The following is a 26,462-nucleotide window of genomic DNA, read 5'->3' on the forward strand; positions in this document are numbered from 1 at the left end:
TAAAACATAGAATTATATTTTAGCATATCGCCTCCCAAATCATCAGAAATATCCCTTTAGAGAGGGTGTGGAATATTTCACCGGATAGATACACCATAATTCCCTCAACCATCTCATTTTTGCTGGTCATTTAGAATGTTTCCAGGTACTTTGCTGCACACTGCCGCAGTGAGCAACTTTATTTTCTTGAGGATGATTTCCACCAGATAAGGGGTGGGTTACTGGTTAAGGATTTTGAACATCTTTCTGGCTCTTAACAATTTCATCTTGGCTCAAGATCCCCCTCCCCTGCTTCCTCCAAGTCCCCAGCCTCCGTCTCTGCAAAGCCAGACCCTAGAGGCTGGCCCCTCCCCCTTAGTCCCCTCCTCTCGCTAAGCTGTTACCTCCTCTTTCACTTGTGGGCCTCAGCCCCAGACCCCTGCCGCTCGTGTCCACTCCTGGCTCACCAGGTCTCCTTCTCCCCCGCCCGGTTTCGGGCAGCCCCCTCCTCAGGCAAGCCGATTGCCTGCCATGCGTCAGCTCTCCGCCACCCTGACTCGGGTTTGCCGTAGCCAAATGCAGTTTGGCACGCTGGCACGCACCATCCTTACCTTAGCTTCAGGGTGTCCCGCGCAGATGCCCAGGAAGACCTAAACTGTGGGTGACGTTTCGTTTTCCCCTTTCAGCCCATTCCAGCCTTCTGCGCTAGGGCGGCGCATCTAGTAGGCGCTCGATAAGTATCCAAAGTATTTTAAAAGCATATTGAAGTTCCTATGCTGGCTTTTTACTTTCGATCCCTGAAAGTTAATAAAGTACAAAACAATTTGCACGAGGATTAGATGTGATAGGGATGGGGGTGGGCAGATAGGAATTATAAGAGAAAGTTCATGCATTCATTCAGTTAACAGGAATTGACTTGAGCACCTACTGTATGCCAACACTAACCACGACAGTGAATAAAAGACAATAAAATCGATAGTGTAAAAATACAGTGTGTTATATGGTGGTTCGAGCCAGGGAGAAAAAAAATCAGGCGAGGTAAGGAAACAAAGTGAAGCCACCCAGAAAAGGTGAAAATAGTAGCAGGTAACAATTGGGTGTCTACTGAGGGCCTCACCTTCGAAAGCCCCTTTAAAATAACGCCACAACGCAGTGAGGCAGGAACGACCGCTCCCATTGCACAGATAAGGAGGACGTAAGGTGCAGAGTTGGGGTGGTCAGCCCGGAGTCTAACGCCTCCGCCCTTCCCCCCGAGCCCCCAGCCCTGGGCCCGCCCCTCCCCGGCAGGGAAAAGGTTAACGCCGGGCGCAGCGACGGAGAGTGTGCGCATGCGCAGAGCGCGGATTGCGCTTGCGCGGAGATCCGGGCGACGTGGCCGGCCGGAAGTGGTCTGTGCGGAACCGCCGCCGGACAACCCCTGCTCGCTGAACCCGGCTAGCGCAGGGCTGCTGCTTTGCGCCCCGCCGGCACCACCATGCTGAAGAAATTTGATAAGAAAGACGAGGAATCGGGTGAGAGGGCGTAGGCTTGGGGGAGGCTGGACCCTCTTACAGGCTCTCTGCACCCTCCTTGGGTACCTCCTTCGGGGCCTCTGCCTAGACCTGAAGCCGAGACCCAGTGAGGGGCAGGGGCTTATGCCAAGGTCCGCAACTGGTCAGCGGCGGGCCTCGGAGTGCCCGAGCATGCTCCGCTGCCCCCACTCGTAAGCTCGGACCACGATTCGCTCGGTGACCTTGGGAGGGTCACTCTCCTGTGGGCCTCGGTTTCCCCAGTTGTCAGGGGAAGGGGCAGGGCCTGGTGAACCACTGTGACTTTCGCCGGGTGACCTCTTGGGATTCGCCGGGCTGCGTTGCTACTGGCCAAATGGGGCATAATCTGTGGAGCCAATGTTCTGCGCTGAGAACCCTCTTTAATGTCACTACTCAGCAAATATGTATTGATCGCTTACAGTATTCCAGGCACTGTACTGTGTCCTGATACTGCAGTGGAACAAATGAGACACTCAGTGCCTGAGCTGGGAACATTAAAATGGTCACAGGCGAAGTCAGAGAAGATAGACATCAACCAGATAATGACACATATAATTAATTACAAATGTGACATTTGCTGTGAAGAAATCCTAGTCACTAGATGATGGTTCCCGCATATTGTAAGGGATTCAGTTAAGTACAAGTTGCATAAATGAATGCAAGACACGATGCTATGAGAGGCACAGAGGACTATATCAGGGTTGCTAGGTGACTTAAGGAAGTGGTTTGAGGTAGAGTGGTAGGACCTATATGCAGGTTGTAGAGCTTTGATTGCCATTCTGGAGTAGTTTGAACTTGACTAAGCAGACGGTAATGACATCTTTCCCTTCTCTATGTCTCTGTATATGCAATTCAGGCTTACAACCTATACTCACTCTTCTCCGTTCTCTGACTTTAGGTGGAGGCTCCAACCCATTCCAGCATCTTGAGAAGAGTGCAGTACTCCAGGAGGCAAGTGTCATTTGTCATCTGCCATCCCAAGTGTTCACAGTCAACGTGCTCAAAATACTATGGTTTAAAGAACAGTAGGGGAGAAAACCTGTTCCTGGAAAGACAGGAACGCTTTGCTCCTGGAGAGAGTTCAATACGCTTGCAGTTGTTGTTGTTCTGTGTTTCTCTTTCCAGGTAACACATGTTTATTGAGTATCTGTTAGTAAGTCAGCATGTCCCTAACTGATATTTAGGGCAGATTTCAGGAGTTCTTAATAGATGAATTAGGGAGAAAGCAAAACAAAACTTTCCTTATGAAAATAAGCTTATCCAGGCAAATGTATTTATTTACCCTGGGACTTCTCAGAGCTTGAATGTACCTGAGAGGCAGTCAATGGAAGGTAAATAAACTAAGTCAGAAGGTAATGTTCGTGGTTTCTTCTTTTTAGGCCCGTGTATTTAACGAGACACCCATCAACCCTCGAAAATGTGCCCACATCCTCACCAAGATCCTTTACCTCATAAACCAGGTAAGAGAGTGAAGTTTGGGGGCAGGGAACATGGTGCTGGGAGTTGTTGGGGGTGTTAGCGTAAGTCACATAGCCCTTAGGGTATTTGATAGCTCCTGTGTGGATATAGCCCAGCTCTGGGTTCCCTCAGGGTCTAACTCTGATGTGTTTGCCCTTGATGGAGCCTCTGTAGGGTCTGTGGATGTGACCTGGGCTGATCTGGCAGGAAGAGCCTTCTGGCCTCTCTGTCCCAAGCTGAGACTTCGTTTTTTATTAAAACAGGGGGAGCACCTAGGGACCACCGAAGCAACCGAGGCCTTCTTTGCCATGACCAAGCTCTTTCAGTCCAACGATGTAAGTGCCCACAGTCAGTATGGTCTACCTTTGTGTGGATTGGAGTTTTCCTGACCTTGGCTTTCATGTTGAGTCAGTGGTCATAGGCTTTTCCTCTCTCTTTCCCAGCCCACACTCCGTCGGATGTGCTATTTGACCATCAAGGAGATGTCTTGCATTGCTGAGGATGTCATTATTGTTACCAGCAGGTGAGTCTTCGGGTCTGTGTATGGCTCCTTTGACGGGTGCCATTGACACAGAAGCCATTTTTACTCATGTGTATCAGGTGATGAGACTTTTGTTTGACATAATGTCAGGTGCCCCTTCCTCTTCTGTCTCCCTCACCTTTCAGTTACTGCTGCCCCTCCATGGCACTCTAGAGTGTGCAGTTTCCCTAGCCTTACCTGAGGCACAAACCCTTCCTTGCCTTGATTCCTCTCAGTCAACTGAGCCAGGCTGGAGCTTACGAAAGACTTTAGTGAGTGCCAAGAGAGAACACAAGAAAAACAGACATAGAGAATGCAGGGGGTATACAAACAGGTTCACTTCCCAAGTACTGGTTTCTGTGTTAGACTGAGTTATTCAGGGGAAAGGTGTGTCTAAAATATAATCCTTGTCCTTAAGAACTGGAGCTCAGTTCTCTTCTTGCCACAGTTTATGGGGGGCGGGGAGATGCTATACATTCCATTGTAGGTTGGTTTAGAAAGCATTTTTTGAACATCTACCAGTCCCTGTGCATAACTTTGGGAAGCTAGCAGCAAGTAAGGTAGACATGGCCTCTGCAGTCCCAGAGAAACAACCAAGGAGACAGGCATTAGAATATATAACAGAGTTTATCTGGGGAAGTATGATAGGCTGTGAGAACAGACCAGAAGGATATACAACTTGAATTTGGATCAGGAAAGGCCCCCTAGACCTGTCTGAGCAAAGTGCTGAAGGATGAGCAAGAAATAGCAGGACAGTGCTCACTTCAGCAGCACATATACTAAAATTGGAACAACTCAGGGAAGATTAGCATGGCCCTTGCACAAGGATGACAGGCAAATTCGGGAAGTGTTCCATATCCCCCCCCCCCAAAAAGAAAAGAATGAAAGAAGCCACTGAAAACTAATCTCTTCTGAAAATGCTTATTAATAGCAGGACAGAGATGGAGAGGGCCAGGAGTACTCTAGGCTGAGGGAATAGCAGATGTCAAGGCCCGGAGAGGAGAGTCTCTGTTAAGGAGTTTACACTTGATGGTAATGGGCAATAGGAAGCCTTGGGAATGTTTTAATCCAAGCAGGGGAGTGACCTGGTCCGTTTGGAGATTGATTGATTGATTGATTGATTGATTTTTGAGGGGGGGGGTGCAAGTGAGCGAGGGACAGAGAGGGACTCACCCAAAGTGGGGGTCGAGCTCACCTGATGCGTGGCTCAATCTCACCCGATGTGGGACTCGAACTCATGCATGTGGGACTCGAGATCATGACCTGAGCCGAAGTCAGATGCTTAATGACTAAACCACCCAGGCGCCCCAGAGTCTGGAGTTTTGTAAAAAATCTCTCTTGTTGCTGCTTGGAGTTTGACCGGGAAAGAGTAAGAATAGAGCAAGAACGCTAGTTAGACTCGTGTAGTAGTCCAGACAAGGGGGTGTGACTAGAGCTAGGGAGGAGAGGGTGCGGACAAGGGCTTGGGGAGGACAGGCCATGCTCCTGCGCGGACAATGCCTCCCCCTCCCACAGCCTGACAAAGGACATGACTGGGAAAGAAGACAACTACCGTGGCCCGGCTGTGCGTGCCCTCTGCCAGATCACTGATGTGAGTCTGCTGCCCCTGCTGAGCTGTTCCTCTTTTTCCCTGCTTCTTGGGCAAGGCTCAGTCATGATCCTCTGTGCATGCATTAGGTTGTCCCATGTCTCCTGAGCAAAGCACTGAGCCAGGTGGTGTGGGGATGAGGGTAGGGTGCAGGAACACAAGAAACAGGTTTGCTTCCTTCCTTCCTGTCCCCACTCTTCCCCACCCATCACCTGCACCCCTGACGGTTGCCAAGGATTGATTGGGTCCCCTTCTGCCCCACTCATTGTCCCCACAGAGCACCATGCTGCAGGCTATTGAGCGCTACATGAAACAGGCCATCGTGGACAAGGTGCCCAGTGTCTCCAGCTCTGCCCTGGTGTCTTCCTTGGTATGTAGCTGGGGACCCTGTGGCTGGGGCCTGGGCATCAGATTGGGAAACTGAAGAAAATATCAGAGTTGCTTTTCAGTAGGAAAAAGAAAGTTTCTATATCCCTTCCCAGATCTGAGAGTCCCACCCACCTTCTCAGTGAAGAGTGCCTGGGGAACTCTTGACCCATCCCTTAGGGTGACAGATTGTGGGGAGTTTGGGCCTCGTGGGAGATCTGCCACCAGGGCAGAGAGTGAGGGTGGGAGCCATCCTTGTGTGCTGTGTCAAGAGAACCAGGACAACGGAGAGGCTCTGGGCCATGTCTGAGGGAAGACCCAGAGCTGGACTGAACTGTGAGCCAGGGCCAGGAGGCATGATGGCAGGGCACCCTGTCTGCCCGCCTCTTAATGTGCTCTGTTGCCCTTAGCACCTACTGAAGTGCAGCTTTGACGTGGTCAAGCGCTGGGTGAATGAGGCCCAGGAGGCGGCGTCCAGTGATAACATCATGGTCCAGGTGAGGTGTGAGCAGAGCAATGATATTGATGATTCTTAGGCAAATGACCTGGGACTGGTGATTCAGAAATGGACGCTCACCCCGGAGATCCTGGTGTCCTCTAGCAGGAGCAGGCTTTCATCTTTTGTCACTGGATTGTGGGGAGACTTGGGGGTTTGGGGAAACGATCCAGGGTACCACTTGGGATGGTTTAAGTTACAAGCTCCTTACCGGCTGGAACTAAAATATTCAAGTGTCTGATAACCAGCTGAGTTGTATTTTGGGATATGGGATATAGCAAACTTGGCCCAGGCAGCCAGAGAGCCTTTGCCGAGCTGGCTTTTTTAGTGATGCATGTAAATGTCTTGGTGGGGCTTTCAGCTACTTAACACTTTTTCAGTGACCTAGTCCAGAAATTCCTTTTATCTCTGTAAGACAAGTTTCCTTGTCTATAAAATGGGAATGAAAGTTTCTGCCTCACAAAGCCGTGAGGATAATATGAAAGAGCATCTAGAACATCTGACTTGTCGGGTGCATACCTGTAGGCGCCCCCTGTGTGTTTATCTCTTCTCTTTCCTCACCCCTTGTGCCGATTCTCCTCTCCAGGGCCAGCCGTGGCCACTCAAGATCTTTCCCAGTGTCAGAGAAGGCTCTCCCATACAAGGCACCCACAGTCGCATGACTTAGCCCTTGAATGCCACCCTGATAAAGAAACAAAAAAGAGCAGAGGGAACAGGAAATAACTCTGTGTACCTTATATCTCCAGAAGGGTAATCCCTTGACTTTGGGCCCTCCAGACCTAGCTTTGCCAGTACCAGCCATGTGTCCTTGGGCAACTCAGTGAGACTAAGAGTATCTACCTTCAGGGGTGGCGTAAGGTTTAATTCTACAAGGTCTTGTATGAGGTGTGCTGCATGGCACCTTATAACACCTGTCCATGCTCAGGGCCTGGCACCCACTTTCTCTTGTTGAAGGACACCTGGTCTTCCATTCTTTCATCACTGTGGTCTCTGTTGTCCCCTCCACATCTGTACTCATGATGCCTGTTGGGCCCTTGCTGAACTTGAGGGCAGGAGCTAGACTACACACAACACTCACGTGGTGTGGTGAGCATCGTCCCGGGGCCATCCGTACAGAGCATCTGGGGAAATTGTCACAGCCACTCTGCGAGGTAGCTACTGTGATGCCCATCTTAGACACGAGAAGGCTGAAGCCCAGAGAGATGCAGAGGCCTCTCTCGGGCCACACAGCTGGTAGACCTGGGCTTCACGCACCTGTACTCTGCCACGACCTCCCGCTCTCTAGTACCATGCTCTGGGGCTCCTGTACCACGTGCGGAAGAACGACCGCCTGGCTGTCAATAAGATGATCAGCAAGTTCACCCGGCATGGCCTCAAGTCTCCCTTTGCCTACTGCATGATGATCCGGGTGGCCAGCAAACAGCTGGAGGAAGAGGATGGCAGGTAACGAATGGCTCTTGTCCCCCTTGGCCCGATGGTGCCCTATTCCACACTGGGCCATCCCCAACTTCTTGCCACCCGTGTCCTTTTGTAGCCGTGACAGCCCTCTGTTCGACTTTATTGAGAGCTGCTTGCGCAACAAGCACGAGATGGTGGTGTACGAAGCCGCCTCGGCCATCGTCAACCTGCCAGGCTGCAGCGCCAAAGAGCTGGCCCCCGCTGTGTCAGGTTACACACCTCCTTCGCCCCGGCCCCACACTTCCGTGCCTGCTGGGAACTGGGCCCTGGGCTGGGGGGTTGGAGGAAAGAAAGAAAGAAAAGAAAGAAAAGAAAGAAAAAGAAAGGAAGGAAGGGAGGGAAGGAGGGAAGGAGGGAGGGAGGGAGGGAGGAAGGAAGGAAGGAAGGAAGGAAGGAAGGAAGGAAGGAAGGAAAATGCCCTCAGATAGGCCACGTTGGGGTGTTAAGAAGAGGAATTGGGACCTAGTAAGTACCCATTTGGTGCCAGGCACGCTGTGCCAGGGTCTCTCACACTCATCATGTTTGGGTACTTTGAGTTCCATCTTACCATTAAAGAGGCTGGGGCGCCACTAAGAGGCAGAGGTGGGGTTCAGATCCATGCTACAGCCTGTTGGGCTGGCTAGTGATGGCAAGAGGCCCTGGTGGAAGAAGCCAAAATTTATAAAACCAGGTTTTATAATGCTCGCTAGGGGCCAGGCTATCTCAGGCAAAGGAGAAGGCAATTCAGAGGGGTCATTCAAAGCCTGGATACTGGAGCCCGATAGCCTGGGTTGGAGTCCTGGCTTCCCTAGAGCCAAAGCACACGGAGGGCTTTGCTGCCTGACATGCAACCATAGGAACCAGGAACCATAGGAACATGCAACATAGGAACCAGGGCAGTTGTTTAAGGCAGGACTGAGGTAATTCTGCTGGTCTGCATGCATGCCCCAGAAGAGAGGAGTGGAGTTTTACTTTGGGTAAAAGACTCAGGCATCAGGTGTGGGTAGTCCTGGATTTCAATCCTTGTTCTGCCATTTACTGGTAGCTAACCTAGAGTTACTTGAGTTGTTTTACCCGTGTGCCTCAGTCTCTGTATCTGTTAAATGGGGATAATAATAATAGCTGCTTTGTGGGGTTGTGAGAAACCAATCAGACAAGGCACAGCAGCTCCTTAGCACAACATCTGGCACACAGCAGGTGCTCAGTAAGTAGCGGCCGTCATTCATGAGATCCACTGGGCTCTCATAAGCGTATTAAAGCCTCTCTGCTCGTGAGCTCTTTTCCTTGGTTGGGGTGAGGGTGCCAGCAGGGATATGAGCTGAGCAGAGGGTTTGGGTCAGAACAGCTTCATAGCCCTCATGTACCCCCCATGCCCTGCCTGACCCTTCCCCGGAGGCCTGAGCTTTTCTAGCTGCCGAGTGGCGAGGGAGGCCTGACATGTGGCATGTATCTCCCCACAGTGCTCCAGCTTTTCTGCAGCTCGCCCAAGGCTGCTCTCCGCTATGCTGCTGTCCGTACCCTCAATAAGGTGAGAGTTTAGGGGTGGGCAGAATGAGCACTTTGCCTTTTGAGAGGGTTGGGAGGTGCTTGATCCAGCTGGAGGCATGTCGTGGCCCCTGACCAGAGCTGCAGAAGGTGTAACACTGATCACAGTTGCTTTCTACGAGATGGCGAGATGAGCCCATCCACAGGACCTCTGACCAGGCCAGAGTCATCCAGCAGAATGACGGAAGTCCCTTTGTATGTCTGTTCTGTCCTCCCAAAACAGGTGGCCATGAAGCATCCGTCAGCAGTGACAGCCTGCAATCTGGACCTAGAGAACCTGGTTACAGATTCAAATCGCAGCATCGCCACGTTGGCCATCACCACGCTCCTCAAGACTGGCAGCGAGAGCAGCATCGATCGCCTCATGAAGCAGATCTCGTCCTTCATGTCGGAGATCTCAGATGAGTTCAAGGTGCCTGGGCATGCCTGCAACACCCACCGTTCCCGGAATGAGGAAGATGCTCTGTGCCTGCTCCCTCACATTCCCCAGCCCCCAGGCCAGGATTGACCTGGGCCTGGTAGGGCTTGAGGACTCAGTGGAAGAGGTGGCACATCGCTCTTCACGGGTCTTGGCCTTGGGAGATGTGCACATCCAGCCTTGGGGTCTTTGTCTGTACGGTTCCTTCGTAAGGCCAGTGGCAGGGCATGGAGTGAGGGCTGAGAGCAAATGTTGTCAGAGATTTCTAGTTTTCTGGTATGGGCTGATGGTGGTGCTGTTGGTCAATTTGGGGAAGGAGGGAGAGTCAGGTCCTGGGTGAGGGAGGTAGGAAGGTAATGATGGTGATCGCAGACGTGTTGAGTTTGAGGTGCCGTGGGTACCAGGTGGAGTTGTCTGGTAGACATTTACCAACATTGGGCTTGAGCTCGGACACAGACAAAGGTTTGGGAGTGAGTGGCATGGAAGAGGTAGGTTAAAACCACGGGAGGAGGTAGGACTGCCAAAGACACCGTGTGCAAATGGGAAAGGGCCCAGGCCAAAGTACCCAGGGAGGAGCCTGAACAGCCTATAGGTGGGATCGTGGGGGTGGAGGTAGGAAGAGAAGCAGAACAGGGAGGCTGGAGAGGGACCAGTGGACCTACCCTGAGGTCTGAGTAGAAAATCAGAGTTTGGGGGACCCAGAGGCTGGACCTGGGGCTGTTGGGACTGATGTGCCTGCTACCCTACTTGGATGGGCTCAGGGATCGCGTGCTCCCTGAGGGTAGAGATGGAGTTCCTCTTACCTCCTTGCCCTCTGGGTCCAGGGCCTGGCTGGGCCTAAGGAAGGACTTGGTTGGCACTTAGTGAACTAAGTAACTCAAGCCTGGAGGCAGGGGCCGCTGCTCATACACGTCTGTTTGACTCAGGTGGTGGTGGTCCAGGCCATCAGTGCCCTATGTCAGAAGTATCCTCGCAAACATGCCGTGCTCATGAATTTCCTGTTCACCATGCTGCGGGAAGAGGTAAGAGCAGGCATTTGGGGCATGCCAGGTCTCCTGGTGCAGGGAGTGACCTGGCTGTAAGCTCCATTCTCAGTTTGGAGCCAAGAGTCTCTTCTTGGAAGGTATGCATATCAACCCGTTGGCCAAGTGAATTTCTTGGTGCCTACAGACCTGACAATATAAACATGCACCAATTCCTAGTAATTACAGTAATAAGTAATGACTCACCACCCTGGCTTTAAAGTCACAGCAGATGCCCTGAGGCGATGCTTTGTGCTGGAGTCAGGGAAACCTGTGTTCTCTACTGGTGCCTAGTGTAGAAATTTTCTGGGCCATTCTGGGACCTCCAGCCTGGTTTCTTCTGCAATTGATGCTAATAATTTGACATTGGGTTCTATTTTTGTTTCTCACGTGTCTTAGTGATTCACTTACACTACCTTCCTTGAATGTCTCAACGAAACCAGGTAATTGAGAGGAGCAGAAGCAAAGGGTTTTTGGAGTAGATTTGGTCCCTACATATCTGGTTGCCCCTTCGCCCCAGCACAGAGTGGCCCTTGGACCAAGAAGCCCTTGCCTTGGGTGTCATTGGGTCTCCTGAGATTGGAGGAGGGCACTAATACTTAAGAAGCCTTCAGCTAATGGGTCCAGTACTTTGGACACACTATACAGCATACACAGTCTTATCCTCATAACAGGTCTTGTCAACAGACATCAATTTCTCCCTGTAAAAATCAGGGATCTGAGGGGCATCTGGGTGGCTCAGTTAAGTGTCCAACTATTGATTTCGGCCCTGGTCATGATCCCAAGGTCTTGGGATCAAGCCCCGTGTCTGGCTCTCTCCCTGGCTCGCGCTCTTTTCTCTCTCTAAAATAAAATAAAATTCTTAACGAGACACAAAATGTTTCTATTTAACAGTCCACTGTTAGATCTGGAAGGACCCCAGCGAGCATTCAGTCCAGGCCTTTTATTTTACACGGAAAATAAGGTAGAGCCCAGATAGCCAGGTCCCTTACCTCCATGTTCTGTTTGGACTGCTGTCCTCCCTGGTCCTGGTTAGGTGTTGGGCCTCCCAGCTCATTTCTGGAGAGAGCAGTCTCCTCGCTCAGCTTGACCCCTCCCACTGCAGGGCGGCTTTGAGTACAAGCGGGCCATCGTGGACTGCATCATTAGCATCATTGAGGAAAACACAGAGAGCAAGGAGACTGGGCTGTCACACCTGTGCGAGTTCATCGAGGACTGCGAGTTCACCGTCCTGGCCACCCGCATCCTGCATCTCCTGGGCCAGGAGGGACCCAAGACCAACAACCCCTCCAAGTATATCCGCTTCATCTATAACCGCGTGGTCTTGGAGCATGAGGAGGTCCGGGCAGGTGGGTCTGAGCCAGGGCTGAACTGGGGCTCTTTGCTGCTTCTTGAGCAGATGACCTGTCAGAGGGACCTGAGCCTCAGTCCCCAGGCACTCTGTGTTCTAGCCTCACAAGCTCCGTGGTTTATAACATTGTGGGCAGGATCTTGGATGCTTGCGTGTCACCCAGTTCAGTGGTTCCTTAGCTCTGACTTGTATTGTTGGTTTTTGATTTTTGGTTTTTAACTTTCACTATATGTTGGTGTTTAACTTTTTCTCTCTTGCTTGCTTTTTTTTTTTTTTTTAAGTGTTTAGGTATTTTTTCAATGGTTAGCTTTATTGAGGTATAATTCACATACTGTAAAATTTACTCTTTTGTGTGAGTATGCAATTCAGTGTGCATCCATCATATTCTTAACTTTAAATTTACTGTTCTTCTCATGCCCCCACTGGACAGATTTTTCCTCTTTCAGCAATTAATATTCATTAAGTAATGGGTCGTTTTCTCATTTATATAATACAAAGGCTAACTGAATTGAAGCCATTTGGATACAGAAGGTGAGAAGCCTGTGTGTGGCTAGCTTCTGTGGCCACGTCGTAGTCAGTGCTGAAATGGCTCCTGGAACCCAGGAATGGGACTGTCTTCTCCTTGAAACAGCTGAGGGAGTTGAGGCCCAAAGGAGGTCCACCCAGGGCCACTCATTGCACTGCAGGCAGTTGTGGGCCTCCAGGCTGAGAACTGCTTCACTCAGGACCTCTTCTGCCCAAAGATTCGTTCCAAGTACTGGAACTGTCGTGAGCTGTCAGGTGGGTTAAGTAAATTATATTTGCTTCGTAAACACAGGCGCTGTGAGTGCTCTGGCCAAGTTTGGAGCCCAGAATGAAGAGATGTTACCCAGTATCTTGGTGTTGCTGAAGAGGTGAGTATAGGCCAGAGGTCCCTGATGGGTGACGGTGTTCCCCGGGGGAGAGGTTATACAACAATGGATTGTAGGGGGAAAAAAATAGAAAGCGTTGTAAAGCATGGAGAAATATCATGCAAAAATCCCTCCACCTAGGTGTGCCTATTGTTGAGTTTTTTCTTCCTTTTTTTTTTAATGCCTTTCTTTTTTAAAAAAATGGCTTTATTGATACACAGTTTGCGAGCCATACAGTTTACCCATTTAAAACTTATAAAGGGCACCTGGGTAGCTCAATCAGTTGAACATCCGACTCTTAATTTTGGCTCAGGTCATGATCATGGGACTGAGCTCCATGTCAGGCTGTGTGCTGAGCGTAGAGCCTGCTTAAAATTCTGCCTCTCCTTCTGTTCCTCTTCCCCACTCACACTCTCTCACTCTAAAATAAAAAAATAAAATTCTGGGGCAGTAGGTGGCTCTGTGGGTTAAGTGTCTGACTCTTGACTTTGGCTCAGATCATGATTTCACAGATCATGAGATTAATTAAGCCTGCGTCAGGCTCTGTGCTAGCCTTGCTTGGGATTCGATTCTCTCTTTCCGGCTCTCTCTGTCCCTCCCCCTACTTGTACTCTCCCTCTCCAAATAAATCAGTAAACATCAAAAAATAAATAAAACGTATAACAAGATTTCCTTTTTTTTTTTTTTAACATTTATTTATTATTGAGAGACAGACATAGAGCATGAGCAGGGGAGGGCAGAGAGAGGGGGAGACATAGAATCTGAAGCAGGCTCCAGGCTCTGAGCCGTCAGCACAGAGCCTGATGCGGGGCTCAAACTCACAAACCGCGAGATCATGACCTGAGTCCAAGTTGGTCGCCCAACCGAGCTACCCAGGCGCCCCTAACATGATGTTTCTTAATATATTCACAGAGTTGTGACCATCACCATAATCTAAGTTTAAAACATTTCTATCATTGCCAATAGAAACCTGATATCCATGGTGTTTACAGGGCAGAGTAAATGTCTATTAGGCTAGGACAGTATTTTCAATGTGGGTGTTAGTTTCCAGCATTAAGAATCCTTGGTCCCTGTGGTTTTTTGCAGTGTATGGAGTTTGGTGAGGCTGTTTTCAGCTGTGCCTGCTTGCCTGTTTTGCTGGTTAACGGCGGGGGGGGGGGGGGGGTTAAAAACAAAAAGAAAGAAAGGGGCACCTGGGTGGCTCAGTCGGTTAAGCGTCCGACTTCCTCTCGGGTCATGATCTCGTGGCTGGTGAGTTCAAGCCCCACATCGGGCTCTGTGCTGACAGCTCGGAGCCTGGAGCCTGCTTCGGATTCTGTCTCCCTCTCTCTCTGCCCCCTTCCCCTGTTCGTGCTCTGTCTTTGTCTCTATCTCTGTCTTAAAAATAACGTTAAAAACTTTTTTTTTTAAGTACTAAAGAAAAACCCTATATTGATTAGTAGTCACTGCCCTCTCCCCAACACCTACTCCCCCCCGCCCCAGCCCTAGGCAACCACTAATCTACTTTATGTCCCTATGCATTTGCCCATTATGGTCGTTTCTTAGAAATGCTGTCGTACAATCTGCGACCTTTCCTGTGTTTGGCTTCTCTGTGATGTTTTTTTCAAGATTCATCAATGCTGCAACATATGTCAGTACTTCATTCCTTCTTATGGCCAAATAATTCATTGCATGAGCACACCACATTTTATCTATTCACCAATTGACAGACTTGGGTTGGTTTCCACTTTTCGGCTCTCATGAATAATGCTGTTATGAACATTCACGTACAAGTTTTTGTGTGATGTATGTTGTCAGTTCTCAAGAGGAGATGCCTGGGAGTTGAATTATTGGGTCATATTAAATTCTTCTTTGACATATGCTGCTGGATGTAGGAGATTGCCTCCTTCACTGGGTGGGCTTTAGGGAGTGGGCCCGGGGAATATGAATATGGCCACCTCTTAGGTAATGAGCTAGAATTTTATAGGCCCCTCCGTGTGTTTGATGCCTGGATCCCACAGGCATGTTCATCTGGGGACTTGCTTCCCCTTACTACCGTCTGATGAAACCCTGCAGTGTCCCCCTGCCACCCCTGTGGGGCCACAGTCAAGACTACCGTGGGTTCCCAAGGCGCCTGGGTGGCTCAGCCAGTTAAGCATCCGGATTTGGCTCAGGTCATGATCTTGCAGTTCGTGGGTTCAAGCCCCACATCAGACTCTGTGTCAGGCTCTGTGATGAAAGCACAGAGCCTGCTTGGAATCCTCTGTCCCCCGTCTCTCTCTGCTCCTCCCCCACTTGTGGGCACTCGCTCTCTCCCTCTCTCTCTCTCTCTCTCCCAAAAATGAACGAACATTTAAAAAAAAACAAAACAAAAAACAGCTTACTATGTTTTCTGGCTGCAGGTGCGTGATGGACGATGACAATGAAGTAAGGGACCGAGCCACTTTCTATCTCAATGTCCTGGAGCAGAAGCAGAAGGCCCTCAACGCAGGCTATATCCTAAATGGTGAGTCTCCCTGGCTATCTTCGACTAGGCCCCCTCCCAGAGCTGTGGCCCTCCTCCGCACTCCAGAGCAGGCACACCCTCTCTGGGTAGGGAAGTCTGAGGCAAGACGCTTTGGGCTGGACTTTCATGGCAACTTCATGGCATCACTGTGACCTCAGGAGACTGCGAATCTTGCAGTTCACACCAGTGTGGGTGGCAGTAGCTCAGTGAACTGAAACACTAGTCATTGAAAAAAACCTCTCTTCCCATAGTCCTTTATATAAGTCACTCTTTATCACCATACCAGCCCTGTGAAGGAGGATCCAGATGAGAAAGTGGAAGCCCAGAAAGTGTTAAGTGGTTTTCTCAGTGGTCTAGAGTCATACAACTTAGACCCCAGGGCCACAGGCTTCCATGGGGGATTCCGGCTGCTCATTCTGTCATGCCTTCAGGCAGTGCCTCGCTCCCACTGGCTTCTAGGTCTGACCGTTTCCATCCCTGGTCTGGAGAGAGCTCTGCAGCAGTACACTCTAGAACCATCGGAAAAACCTTTTGACCTCAAGTCTGTGCCCCTGGCCACCACGCCCATGGCAGAGCAGAGAACAGGTAAGTAATGTCTGTGCTCCTTTTAGAGGCTTTCAGGTCCAGGCCTCTGTTGGAGGGTCTGCATGGGCCGTGAAGCCACTAAACCTAGCCAGGATTGGGGGGCTTGTACCAAGAGGATGGAAGAGTCCTTTCTAATCCTTTCTACAGCTGACTCCAGGATTGGAGACACATGCACACAAACACTCGCTCTCTCACGTACTCACACTCTCTCAGGGGGTTGGAAGTTATAATCCCTAAGGAACAGCTCTGTGGTCAGCCCCACACTTCCCCATTACTGGAGTTGTTGGTCACCATGTGTGTTTGCTCCTGCAGAAAGCACCCCCATCACAGCCGCCAAGCAGGCGGAGAAAGTGGCAGCCACTCGAGAAGACATCTTCCAGGGTGAGTAGCGGTGCTTGGTGGGGCGCTCAGGACTGGGCTTGGTCTCCTCAGCTTTGGGGGTGGGGGGGTGTCATTGCTTTCCTCAGGGGAATTAGGAGAGACCTAATCAACGACAGTTCTTACCCTTGAGTTCTGGGTCCTGAGAGTACTTTAGTCAACACATTTGACCCTCAGGTGGCAGTTATCGGGTCCATTTGGTATTGGAGGAATTGGAAGTTCAGAGAGAGAAAGTGATATGCCTAAGGCTGCACCGCAAGAAAGTGCAGGGGCTGGAATTAAGATCCACATCAAACTGGCTCAAAGCTGCCCCTTGGCCTTGGTTCTGAGGGCTCAGGTCCCTGGAGCCCAAGCCGGTACCTGATGTCAGATTCAGCACAGTTGGGGTCCAAAGACGCTAATACTTTTTCTTGGGTTCCAGAGGCCTTCAGTCCACATTGTTTGGTAAGGTTTTGTTTGGGTGTTTATCTGTCCCTCTGGTCTAGCATCTTTTTAAGGGCAGAGGCTGTGTATCTAAGCGACAGACCATATTATCTACTGAATCCCACCATGAAGGACTGACATGTGTCCCTCTTCCTTCATGAAGAATCTCCTGTTCTCATCACTTCTACTCCCAGTCTTCCGCCTTCCCTCAAGTAGTTCTGTGTGGTTCTTTGTAGGTTCTGTCCTTTATATTCTCCATCGTAGTACTTAGCACAGTGCCTTCCTTCCTCACAGTGAGCTCCCAATGATTGTTGAATTAAATTAAATCCACCACCACCACCCCCGCTGGGGCACCTGGATGACTCAGTTGGTTAAGCATCAGATTCTTGATTTCGGCTCAGGTCATGATCTCACGGTTCATGAGAATAAACTATAAAAATTAGTTAATTAATTAAATCCTCCCCCGCCCCCATTCCATTTGAGAATCCTGTCTTCTATCAACACATCTTTCAGATTGAGCAAAATCTGAATCCTGAGGTAACTGGGATCACCCTCACCCAAAACTTTCCCTTCTGTATTACTTCCCCTTTGCTGTTCTTGCAAATCACCACAAAGTTATTGCCTTAGCGCAGCACAGTTATCTTACAATTCTGAGGGCAGAAGTTCAAAATGGGTTTCATTGTATTGGCAGTGCTGAGCTTCCTCTGTAGGCTCCAGGGGAGAATTAGGTCTCTGCTTTTTCAAGTTTCTGGAGGACTCCATTCCTCTCCTGGTGACCCCTTCCTCCGCCTTCACAGCTGGCAGCATGGCCTCTTCAAATCTGACTCTGAGCCTTCTGCCTCCTTCTTATAAGGACACTGGGCCCATTCAGATAATCCAGGATAATCTCCCAGTCTCAAGATCCAATTTAATCATATCTGCGAAGTCCCTTTTACCATGTGGGTAAAAGTTCTGGGAATTAGCTTGTGCGTATCTTGAGGCTACCATTCTGCCCCAGCTTCAAAGGAAGACTCTTTTTAAGCCTCTTAGAGGGTATCAATTTCATCTTTAAGCAGTCTTCCGAAACCTAACGTTTATTGATCACCTATTCGGTTCTAGAAGGTTTGCTAGATCCTGACATTTATTGCCTCATTTATCTTCACAACAATCCTGTGAGCAAGATTATTGTATCGATTGTATCGGTGAAGAGTTGGAAACTCAGAGGCATTAACTGATAGCTTCTAGCAGAATCCCCCGGGGTAGTTAAATGTCAGGTCTAGAAACTTGACATCCCAGTGAAATCAATGCCCACAGAAAAACACTCTGGTGGCTGATGATCACAATGGCCCAAAAGTGCCTCCTGATTTCTAAGCTGGCTCTTTCTGGGCTTTTCACTGCCTGCACATTCATCAAATATAATCCTTCAGGCGGCAGAGGGCTGAAGCAGTCACAAAGCCTGACTCTTTGTGGGGGGAGAAAGCCAAATAATAATAATAATAATAATGCCTACTTTCTGTCTCTATCCATGAAACATGAGTGAAGTACCTTCTAAGTTCAGGGCAAAATACCAGATCCCTGGCCTCAGGGCACATTTTCTGTCCTTATAGAGTTCAATTGATTTGGGAAGACAAGTTAAAAATGTTAGAGCAGTGGTCTTCAGATATCAGCTTACATCAGAATCAGCTGGCAAAATTTCTTAAGAATGTAGATTCCTAAAAAAAAAAAAAAAAATGCAGATTCCTGAGTCCCAAACCCAAAGATTCTGATAGACTGTATTTAGGATGGGCCCGGAATCTGAGTTTTTAATAAGCCCCAACCCCCAGGTAATTCTGACACTAGTGATCCATTGAGGAACACCGCCCCTGCCATAGAATAGGAAAGAGAGCAGTAGCCGCAGGCCGTCATAGGTAGACAATGTGTGCAGGCAGCTATCAGATGTCTCCTTCACCTGGACGGGCCACGTTGGCGGCCTGTGGGCTACTGGATCCAGCCCACTGCTGGAACCTGGCTTTGAGGTGTACAGATGGGCCTTCCCAGGTACTCACATACCACCTGAAGTGGGGTTTTTGGCAAGTCTGAATCTGAAACATCTCCTAGTACTGGCCTTTTGTCTTAACTGACAAATGTGTAGGATCAGTTCGTTCTTTTGCCTGATTCTGGGGTGATAACAGCATTCATCTCATCCTTAGAGTCTTCGTAATCTCTACCTTCTAAGAATCCTTGCTGAGCTTCTAAAGTTGTGGGAGTCTCCAGATGGATTAGGCCTAGGCCATTGGGGATCTCCCAGTCGGTGTTCTGCGGCTGAGGTCTTTTGTGAGACAGAGGGGAAGAGAGTATTCATGGGGCGTGGTACAGCTTGAGGAAAGTTAGCGAGAGGAGAAAATGATCGGTATATTTGGGATATAGCGAGTAACCTGTCATCATATATACATATCTATCCATCTCAGTAGGGTAAAAGCCCTGGAGAATTGGCCATGAGCATTTATTAGAAACCATCACAGGTTGGTCTGAGAATTGAAAGGCTGAGTAAACGTGTGGCTTGTGGCTTTCAGAACAGTTGGCGGCAGTGCCAGAGTTCCATGGGCTGGGGCTCCTCTTCAAGTCCTCGCCTGAGCCTGTGGCCCTCACTGAGTCAGAGACAGAGTATGTCATCCGCTGTACCAAACATACCTTCACTGACCACATGGTGTTCCAGGTGAGCGGGGAGGGCTGAGGCCCTGCTGAGGCTTGGGCCCAGGGAGTGGTCCCGAGTGTGACGGGTCTTATAGGTCAGGAGCCCAACTTGATGCTGGGTTTTGTCACCGGCTGGTATGTGTCTTGCAGCCTTGACCCAGGACCTCTCTGGCTCCTGTGTGTCAACGTGGGGTCAGGGACCCTGTGCAGGGGCACCTGGGTTAGGAGTCAGTTTGGCCCATGGGGTGAGTTAGGACCTCTGGGCTCTTCCTTTGCAGCAGGGCTTTGACCTAGAGCAGTGTCTAAGCAATCCCTCTCCTCCCTGGTCCAGTTTGACTGCACAAACACACTCAATGACCAGACTCTGGAGAATGTCACAGTCCAGATGGAGCCCACTGAAGCTTATGAGGTGCTCTGTTATGTGCCTGCCCGAAGCCTACCCTATAACCAGCCTGGGACCTGCTACACGCTGGTGGCACTGCCCAAGGAAGACCCCACAGCTGGTGAGCCCTTCTCCTGACCCCACCCTGGTCTTCTGGGAGGCCTTGGGATCCAGATGGGGTGGGCCAGTTGTGCACCAACCATTTGTCTCCTATGAGAGCCTCAACTCCTTGATTTTAACCTTGAGAAAGGTTAAAGAAGAAAGGCTGAGTCCTGGGAACTTGTCCTGTGTCATCCCATTTCACCCTCATAGAAGACCTATGGGGATGAGTACTGCTCTTACTCCTAGGACTAAGGAAATTCTAAGGAAACTGAGAGTCAGGTTAAATGACTCCCCTAAGTTCATGGGGCTGGTAAGAGGCAGAACCTGGGCCTATCTGGTCCTCAACCTGTACTCTTTCATTTTACCATGAACAAGCACGGAAACATCCCAGCTCCACTCCTTCCAAGGAACCCACCAGCTTCTTTTTCCAGGCGTGGACAATGGACACGTGACTGTGGCATGGGCTTAGCCATCCTACAGCACCCCTGCTTTCCTCTTTCTTCCTTTCCTGTGAGGGGACTCCCAGACCCATGACTTGACTCTTTTACCCTTTCCCAAGGTACCTTCTGTCCAGATTTGTGGAGTCAGATGGCTATCTGTGGGGTTGCCGCTACTGATAATGTAATAGAGGCCTGGGGAGCAGGGTGAGGCCACCTGCCCTATGGAGGAACTCCTCCCCCGCTGTGGTTGGGGTCATCCTGACCATCCAGGCTTTCTTCCTTGCAGTGGCCTGCACATTCAGCTGCATGATGAAGTTCACTGTCAAGGATTGTGACCCCACCACTGGGGAGACCGACGATGAAGGCTATGAAGATGAATATGTGGTAAGAAGCTAATGTCGGGAGGCTCAATTTTGTGCCGGAGGCTACAGAGCTACCCTGTCCAGGAGCTAACAACTAGACTTAACGTTTTTCTTGCTGTTTTGGCTCTTTGAAAGAAACCGTTTTTAAACTCAAAAGAATTCATGCTTTAAGAAAAGAAAACTTGGGAAGTGTAAAAACCAAGGATGAACAAACAGGAAAACATTACTCATGGTCCTTGGGAGTTATTTGGAGGAGTAGGCAGGAGTTACATAATAAAGGTCACTGTGTACATCACACACCTTCCAGTTTCCACTTAAAACCATAGTGTAGGGGCACCTGGCTGGCTCAGTCTGAGGAGCATGTGACTCTTGATCGTGGTGTCATGAGTTCATTGGTTGAACTCAATTGGTTGAGCGTCCGCCTTCAGCTCGGGTCATGATCTTGCAGTTAATGGGTTCGAGCCCTGTTGGCACAGAGCCCACTTCAGATCCTCTCTCTCTCTGCCCCTCTCCTGCCTCCCTGCTTACGTTCTCTCTCTCTCTCTCTCTCTCAAAAATAAACATTTATTATTTATTTTATTTTTTAAAGCTGTTGTATTTTTTCACGTACTATATTTTAGAGCTCTTTCTGAATTAGTACATAGCTTTCCCCTACCACCCTTATTTAAAATTTTTTTAATGTTTATTTATTTTTGAGAGACAGAGCACGAATTAGGGAGAAGCAGAGAGCGGGAGAGACACAGAATCCAAAGCAGGCTCCAGGCTCCGAGCTGTCAGCACAGAGCCCGACCTGGGGCTCGAACTCATGAACCGTGAGATCATGACCTGAGCCGAAGTCAGATGCTTCACCAACTGAGCCACCCAGGCACCCCAAAAATAAACAAACATTAAAAAGTGGGGGGGGAATGAGTTCAGAGCAGGGGCCCAGAGGTGTACAGAGCAGGAACTCACTCCCCTGGAGGTATGTGCCTAACTTCCACCTCCATCTCCCCAGCTGGAAGATCTGGAAGTCACTGTCGCTGATCACATCCAAAAGGTCATGATGCTGAACTTTGAAGCAGCCTGGGATCAGTTAGGAGATGAGTTTGAGAAGGAGGAGACATTCACCTTGTCTACCATCAAGACACTTGAAGGTAAAATCCTTGGCTACTGTTGAAATGTGTCCTCCCCTTTCACTCCTCCCAACTTTTGTTCCCCAGGGATCCAAGGCCATGTCTAGAGCATATACTTTAGATGCCACTTCATTAAAAGCCTCTTAGAGGGGCACCTGGCTGGCTCAGTCAGAAGAGTATGCATCTCTTAATCCTAGGGTTGTGAGTTTGAGCCCCATGTTGGGTGTAGATTACTAACTAAACAAACAAACTAACTCAAAAAAGGCGGTGGGGGTTGGGGGGGGTGGGGAGGAGCACCCGTGGGTGGTTCAGTTGGTTAAGCATCTGACTTCAGCTCAAGTCATAATCTCATGGTTCGTGAATTCAAGTCCCACATCAGGGTCTCTGCTGTCAGCTCAGAGCCTGCTTCAGATCCTCTGTCCCCCTCTCTCTCTGCCCCTCCGCATTCTCTCTCTCTTTCAAAATAAAAAAATAAACTTAAAAAAAAAAAAAGCCCTTAAGAGCAGGCTTTGGGGATGGGGTAGTAGTGGTGACACAAAAGGGAAATGAGGTGTGGCTTAATGATGCTGCGATTTCTCCCTACAGAGGCTGTGGGCAATATTGTGAAATTCCTGGGAATGCACCCTTGTGAGAGGTCAGACAAAGTGCCAGATAACAAGAATACCCACACATTGCTCCTGGCTGGTAAGCAACATTTCTAGATGGGAAGTGCCTGGGTAGCTCACAGCCTGGATGCCACTGCATCCTGGGCTGAGGGCTCCCACTGGGAACATGAGGATTCAAATTCGTAGCATTGAAAATTTACAGAGTTAAAAAGACCAGCAGTGGGGCGCCTGGGTAGGCTCAAGTCGGTTGAGCGTCTGACTTCAGCTCAGGTCACGATCTCACACTTTGTGGGTTCAAGCCCTGTGTTGGGCTCTGTGCTGACAGCTCAGAGCCTGAAGCCTGCTTCAGATTCTGTCTCCCTGTCTCTCTGCCCCTCCCCTGCTCATGCTGTCTCTCCCTCTCCCTCTCAAAAATAAACATAAAAAAAATTAAAAGATATTAAAAAAAAATTTTTTTAAATAATAAAAAAAGGGGCGCCTGGGTGGCGCAGTCGGTTGAGCGTCTGACTTCAGCTCAGGTCACGATCTCACACTTTGTGGGTTCAAGCCCTGTGTTGGGCTCTGTGCTGACAGCTCAGAGCCTGAAGCCTGCTTCAGATTCTGTCTCCCTGTCTCTCTGCCCCTCCCCTGCTCATGCTGTCTCTCCCTCTCCCTCTCAAAAATAAACATAAAAAAAATTAAAAGATATTAAAAAAAAATTTTTTTAAATAATAAAAAAAGGGGCGCCTGGGTGGCGCAGTCGGTTGAGCGTCCGACTTCAGCCAGGTCACGATCTCGCGGTCCATGAGTTCGAGCCCCGCATCAGGCTCTGGGCTGATGGCTCGGAGCCTGGAGCCTGTTTCCGATTCTGTGTTTCTCTCTCTCTCTGCCCCTCCCCCGTTCATGCTCTGTCTCTCTCTGTCCCAAAAATAAATAAAAACGTTGAAAAAAAATTAAAAAAAAAAAAAATAATAAATAATAAAAAAAGACCAGTAGTGAAATGCCCTCTGACCCTCTCATCTGCCTCTCATCCAGTTCCTTGCAACAGGCACCGAAGCACTGTTATTACAAACAATGCTACTATATCCTTCCAGTCATTTTACGGATATGAAAGCTAGGATGTATACATTTCCCTATTTTAACTCAGATATTTATGTGTAAATGGTATATACATTGTTCTGCACTTTGCTTTTCACTTGACAGATCTATCTTGTCAATACATGGAGTTTTCTTGGGTGCCTAGCTGGCTTGGTTGGTAGAGCATGTGACTCTTTATGTCAGGGTCATGAGTTGGAGCCCCACGTTGGGAGTGGAGATTAGATTAAAAATAGAGTTTCCTCTTTTTCTTTTTTTAATTGTGGTAAAATCTACATAAAGTAAAATTTACCATTTTAACTTTAGGTGTGCAGTTCAGTGGCATTAAGTATATCCGTATTATTGTGTGGTTATCAACACCATCTGTCTCCAGGACTTTTTTATCATCCCAAAGTGAATACTCACACTTTTTTGTAGCTTCCTCATATTCCATTTTATGGTTGTGCCATATTTTATAGAATTAGCCTGTATTGATGAACATTTAGAGTGTTCCAGGCTTTTGCTATTATAAACAATGCTGTAGTGAATAACCACATACATACATACATTCACACATACTTTATTTTGTATGTGTGCCCTAAGGATGTCTATAGGAAAAATTTCCCAAGGCATTACCAGGTTAAAGTGCATTTCTCATTTTGGTAAAAATTTCTAGTTGCCTTCCATAGGAACTGTTTGCCTTTCCTCCCACACTGTGGACAACACAGTATATATTATCAGTAATATACACAGCATATTATCAAATCATTAGCAAATGATTTTTCACAGTCTGAGTGAAAAATGGGATCTTAGTGTCATTTTTATTTCACATTTCGTACATATTGGATGAAGTTAAGCATCTGAAATGTGTGTGCCATTTGTATTTCTTTTTCTGTGAATTATTTCCATATCCTTCCTCTACTTTTCTACTGGGTTGGTTGGTCTTCTCTAATAGGAATGGAATTTTAAGTCAACATGGAAATTTTCAGATACACACAAAAACTGAATGGTATAATGAACCCTCGTGTGCTCATCTTCCAGCTTCAACAACTAACAGCGTCTATACCGCCACTCATTCTACTCCCCGCCCTGGGTTATTTTAAAGAAAATTCCAGATACAGCATTTTGTATGTAAATATCTCTAGATCTGGATGTCTCTAAAGTCTTTGTTTAAAGGGGTGGGGAAGGGAGTGCCTGCTTGACTTAGTTAAACATCCGACTTCAGGTCAGGTCATGATCTCAAGGTTTGTGAACTTGAACCCCCACATGGGGCTCCCCTGCTGTCAGTGCAGAGCCACTTTGGATCCTCTGTCTCCCTCTCTCTTTCTGCCCCTCCTCTGCCCTAGAGGGTGCGTGTATATGCGCTCTCTTGCTTGCTCACTCTCGAAAATGATAAACATTATGGGGCGCCTGGGTGGCGCAGTCGGTTAAGCGTCCGACTTCAGCTCAGGTCACGATCTCGCGGTCCGTGAGTTCGAGCCCCGCGTCGGGCTCTGGGCTGATGGCTCAGAGCCTGGAGCCTGTTTCCGATTCTGTGTCTCCCTCTCTCTCTGCCCCTCCCCCGTTCATGCTCTGTCTCTCTCTGTCTCAAAAATAAATAAACGTTAAAAAAATTTAAAAAAAAAAAGAAAATGATAAACATATTAATTAATTAATTAAAGGGGTGGGGGCAATACAGTCGTCACGAGAACTGTGAACAAAAGGAAGTCAGAGATTTTTTTTGTTTTCTTTCTGAGTATTTATAATCACGGTTGGGAGGCAGCTCCGCTTCAGTGCCCTGCTCACAGCTGATGGACCCCAAGCAAATCATTTCTGGCCACACTGAAGCAACTCAGTCCCCTGGGTCTGGCAGACACCTGCTGTGCGGTTTTGTCATAGAGGGGCTGTCCCTCCATCAGTGCTCTTAGATTTAGCCAACATGCATGAGAGCCTCTCCTGTGTCAGGTAGAAGCCTCGTATGTCCGTTAATTCATTTGTACCTGGCAGAAGCTTAAACAATGGTTAGTATCTCCTCTACTTTGTAATTGGCAATACTGTGGCTCAGAGGGATTTCAGCCCAGCTCCCCAGTTCCCAGACCCCTTCCATTTCACTGTACCACAGCTGCCTTGATCAGTTGCTGCAGCTGCCACCCTCAGCCTAGCCTCTGCAGCTCACTTCTGCCTTACACACTTGTACTCCTCTCTTCCCTCTAGGTGTGTTCCGGGGAAATCATGACATCCTGGTGCGCTCCCGACTTCTGCTTTTGGACACAGTAACAATGCAGGTGACAGCCAGAAGTTCGGAGGAGCTGCCAGTAGACATGATCTTGGCGTCTGTGGGCTAAGAGGCCAGCCTGCATGGGCCCTACTCCTACCCTCTTCTCTCCCCCCCCCCCCCCCCCCCCGCCAACACTACGCAGAAGTCACACCTTCATCCTGAACGCAGTGGAAACTCCATCCTAAGTCTCTGTATTCAAAAACAATTAGGAATCACTGAAAAAAAAATTTTTTTTTAAATTTAACCCCTGCCCCAGGACGACAAGGGGGTAACTTTTTTTTCTTTTTTAAAATAGGGGATGATTTTAGCTTGTCCTAGAACCTGCTGCCCTGTCTGTCACGGTAGGGACATGGCAGATGAATAAAACGCACCTCCTCCTGAAATTATCCCCAAGGAAACCATCTTATCCCTATAAATAAATCCGCATGTATTTATTGAATGACTACTACTTCTGTAGACTCATGCTTAAGGGTTCCCCTTTCCCCCTTCTGAGCCTCCCCACTGAGAACACTTCTATCCCCTTCACTTCCACAGCCTTTTGGCTGCTGCACTTACCTTGAGGCCGGATTGCTCTCACTCATCCCCATCCAAGCCCCAGGAACAAGAGCTGAGGGTATGACAGCAGGCACTGAGGTCATGAACCTGCCCTTGGCATCCTCACCACCACCCTCCTGCTCTAGGTGGTGAATGGAGGCTGCAGAGGGTTTGGGTGGATCACTTGGGTATTACCTAGCATGAGGTTTGAGGTGGAGTGTGCATTGGGGTTTCCCTGCTCCCAGTTCAGTGAATGCACAGAGAACAGACAGGCCTTAGAGAGCACTCTATTGGCTGAAGATGCAGAAATCCTTGGTTCACGACCCAAGGCAGCAGGCTCGGAGGCCTGCCCTTTTAAACTCAAGCCAGGCGGCTTTGCTAATTTCATGGCTGAAACAGGCCTGCAAAGCCTGTTTTCTAAAATCTAGGCCTGACTCTTAGGAATTCAGATTTGGGGTTGGGGAGGTAGCCAAAGGCCTGGAAAGTCACATTC

At 49.0% G+C, this 26,462-nt stretch overlaps 1 protein-coding gene and 1 non-coding gene across 2 annotated transcripts; both read left to right on the forward strand.

Annotated features, from left to right (window-relative positions):
* The first annotated feature begins 1,357 nt into the window (after positions 1-1,357).
* COPG1 (COPI coat complex subunit gamma 1) lies at positions 1,358-25,874 on the forward strand. The gene is made up of 24 exons (XM_047095339.1): positions 1,358-1,490; positions 2,407-2,459; positions 2,888-2,968; positions 3,230-3,301; positions 3,410-3,489; positions 5,002-5,077; positions 5,352-5,444; positions 5,851-5,937; positions 7,222-7,379; positions 7,471-7,604; positions 8,834-8,901; positions 9,142-9,330; positions 10,263-10,358; positions 11,464-11,707; positions 12,527-12,602; positions 14,981-15,084; positions 15,544-15,669; positions 15,982-16,050; positions 19,002-19,144; positions 19,454-19,625; positions 20,333-20,430; positions 21,403-21,541; positions 22,106-22,204; positions 25,372-25,874. The coding sequence occupies exons 1-24, from the start codon at positions 1,454-1,456 to the stop codon at positions 25,500-25,502; spliced, it is 2,625 nt and encodes an 874-aa protein (XP_046951295.1). The 5' UTR covers positions 1,358-1,453; the 3' UTR covers positions 25,503-25,874.
* On the forward strand, positions 4,242-4,348 carry LOC124525185 (U6 spliceosomal RNA). Its single transcript, XR_006965409.1, has one exon. It is a non-coding gene; the product is annotated as a U6 spliceosomal RNA (small nuclear RNA).
* Positions 25,875-26,462: the final 588 nt, after the last annotated feature.

The sequence above is a fragment of the Lynx rufus genome, unplaced genomic scaffold (assembly GCF_022079265.1).
Source record: "Lynx rufus isolate CCGP_SWC_20201006 ecotype Redwood Valley unplaced genomic scaffold, mLynRuf1.p SCAF_4, whole genome shotgun sequence".
Taxonomy (NCBI): domain Eukaryota; kingdom Metazoa; phylum Chordata; class Mammalia; order Carnivora; family Felidae; genus Lynx; species Lynx rufus.

Bases quoted from the DNA above. Each gene is read 5' to 3' on its own strand.
- COPG1 (XM_047095339.1), top strand. From the start codon at position 1,454: ATGCTGAAGAAATTTGATAAGAAAGACGAGGAATCGG. The intron at 16,051-19,001 runs GTGAGTAGCGGT...TGTGGCTTTCAG, and splicing joins TCGAGAAGACATCTTCCAGG to AACAGTTGGCGGCAGTGCCA. The intron at 22,205-25,371 runs GTAAGCAACATT...TCTTCCCTCTAG, and splicing joins CCACACATTGCTCCTGGCTG to GTGTGTTCCGGGGAAATCAT.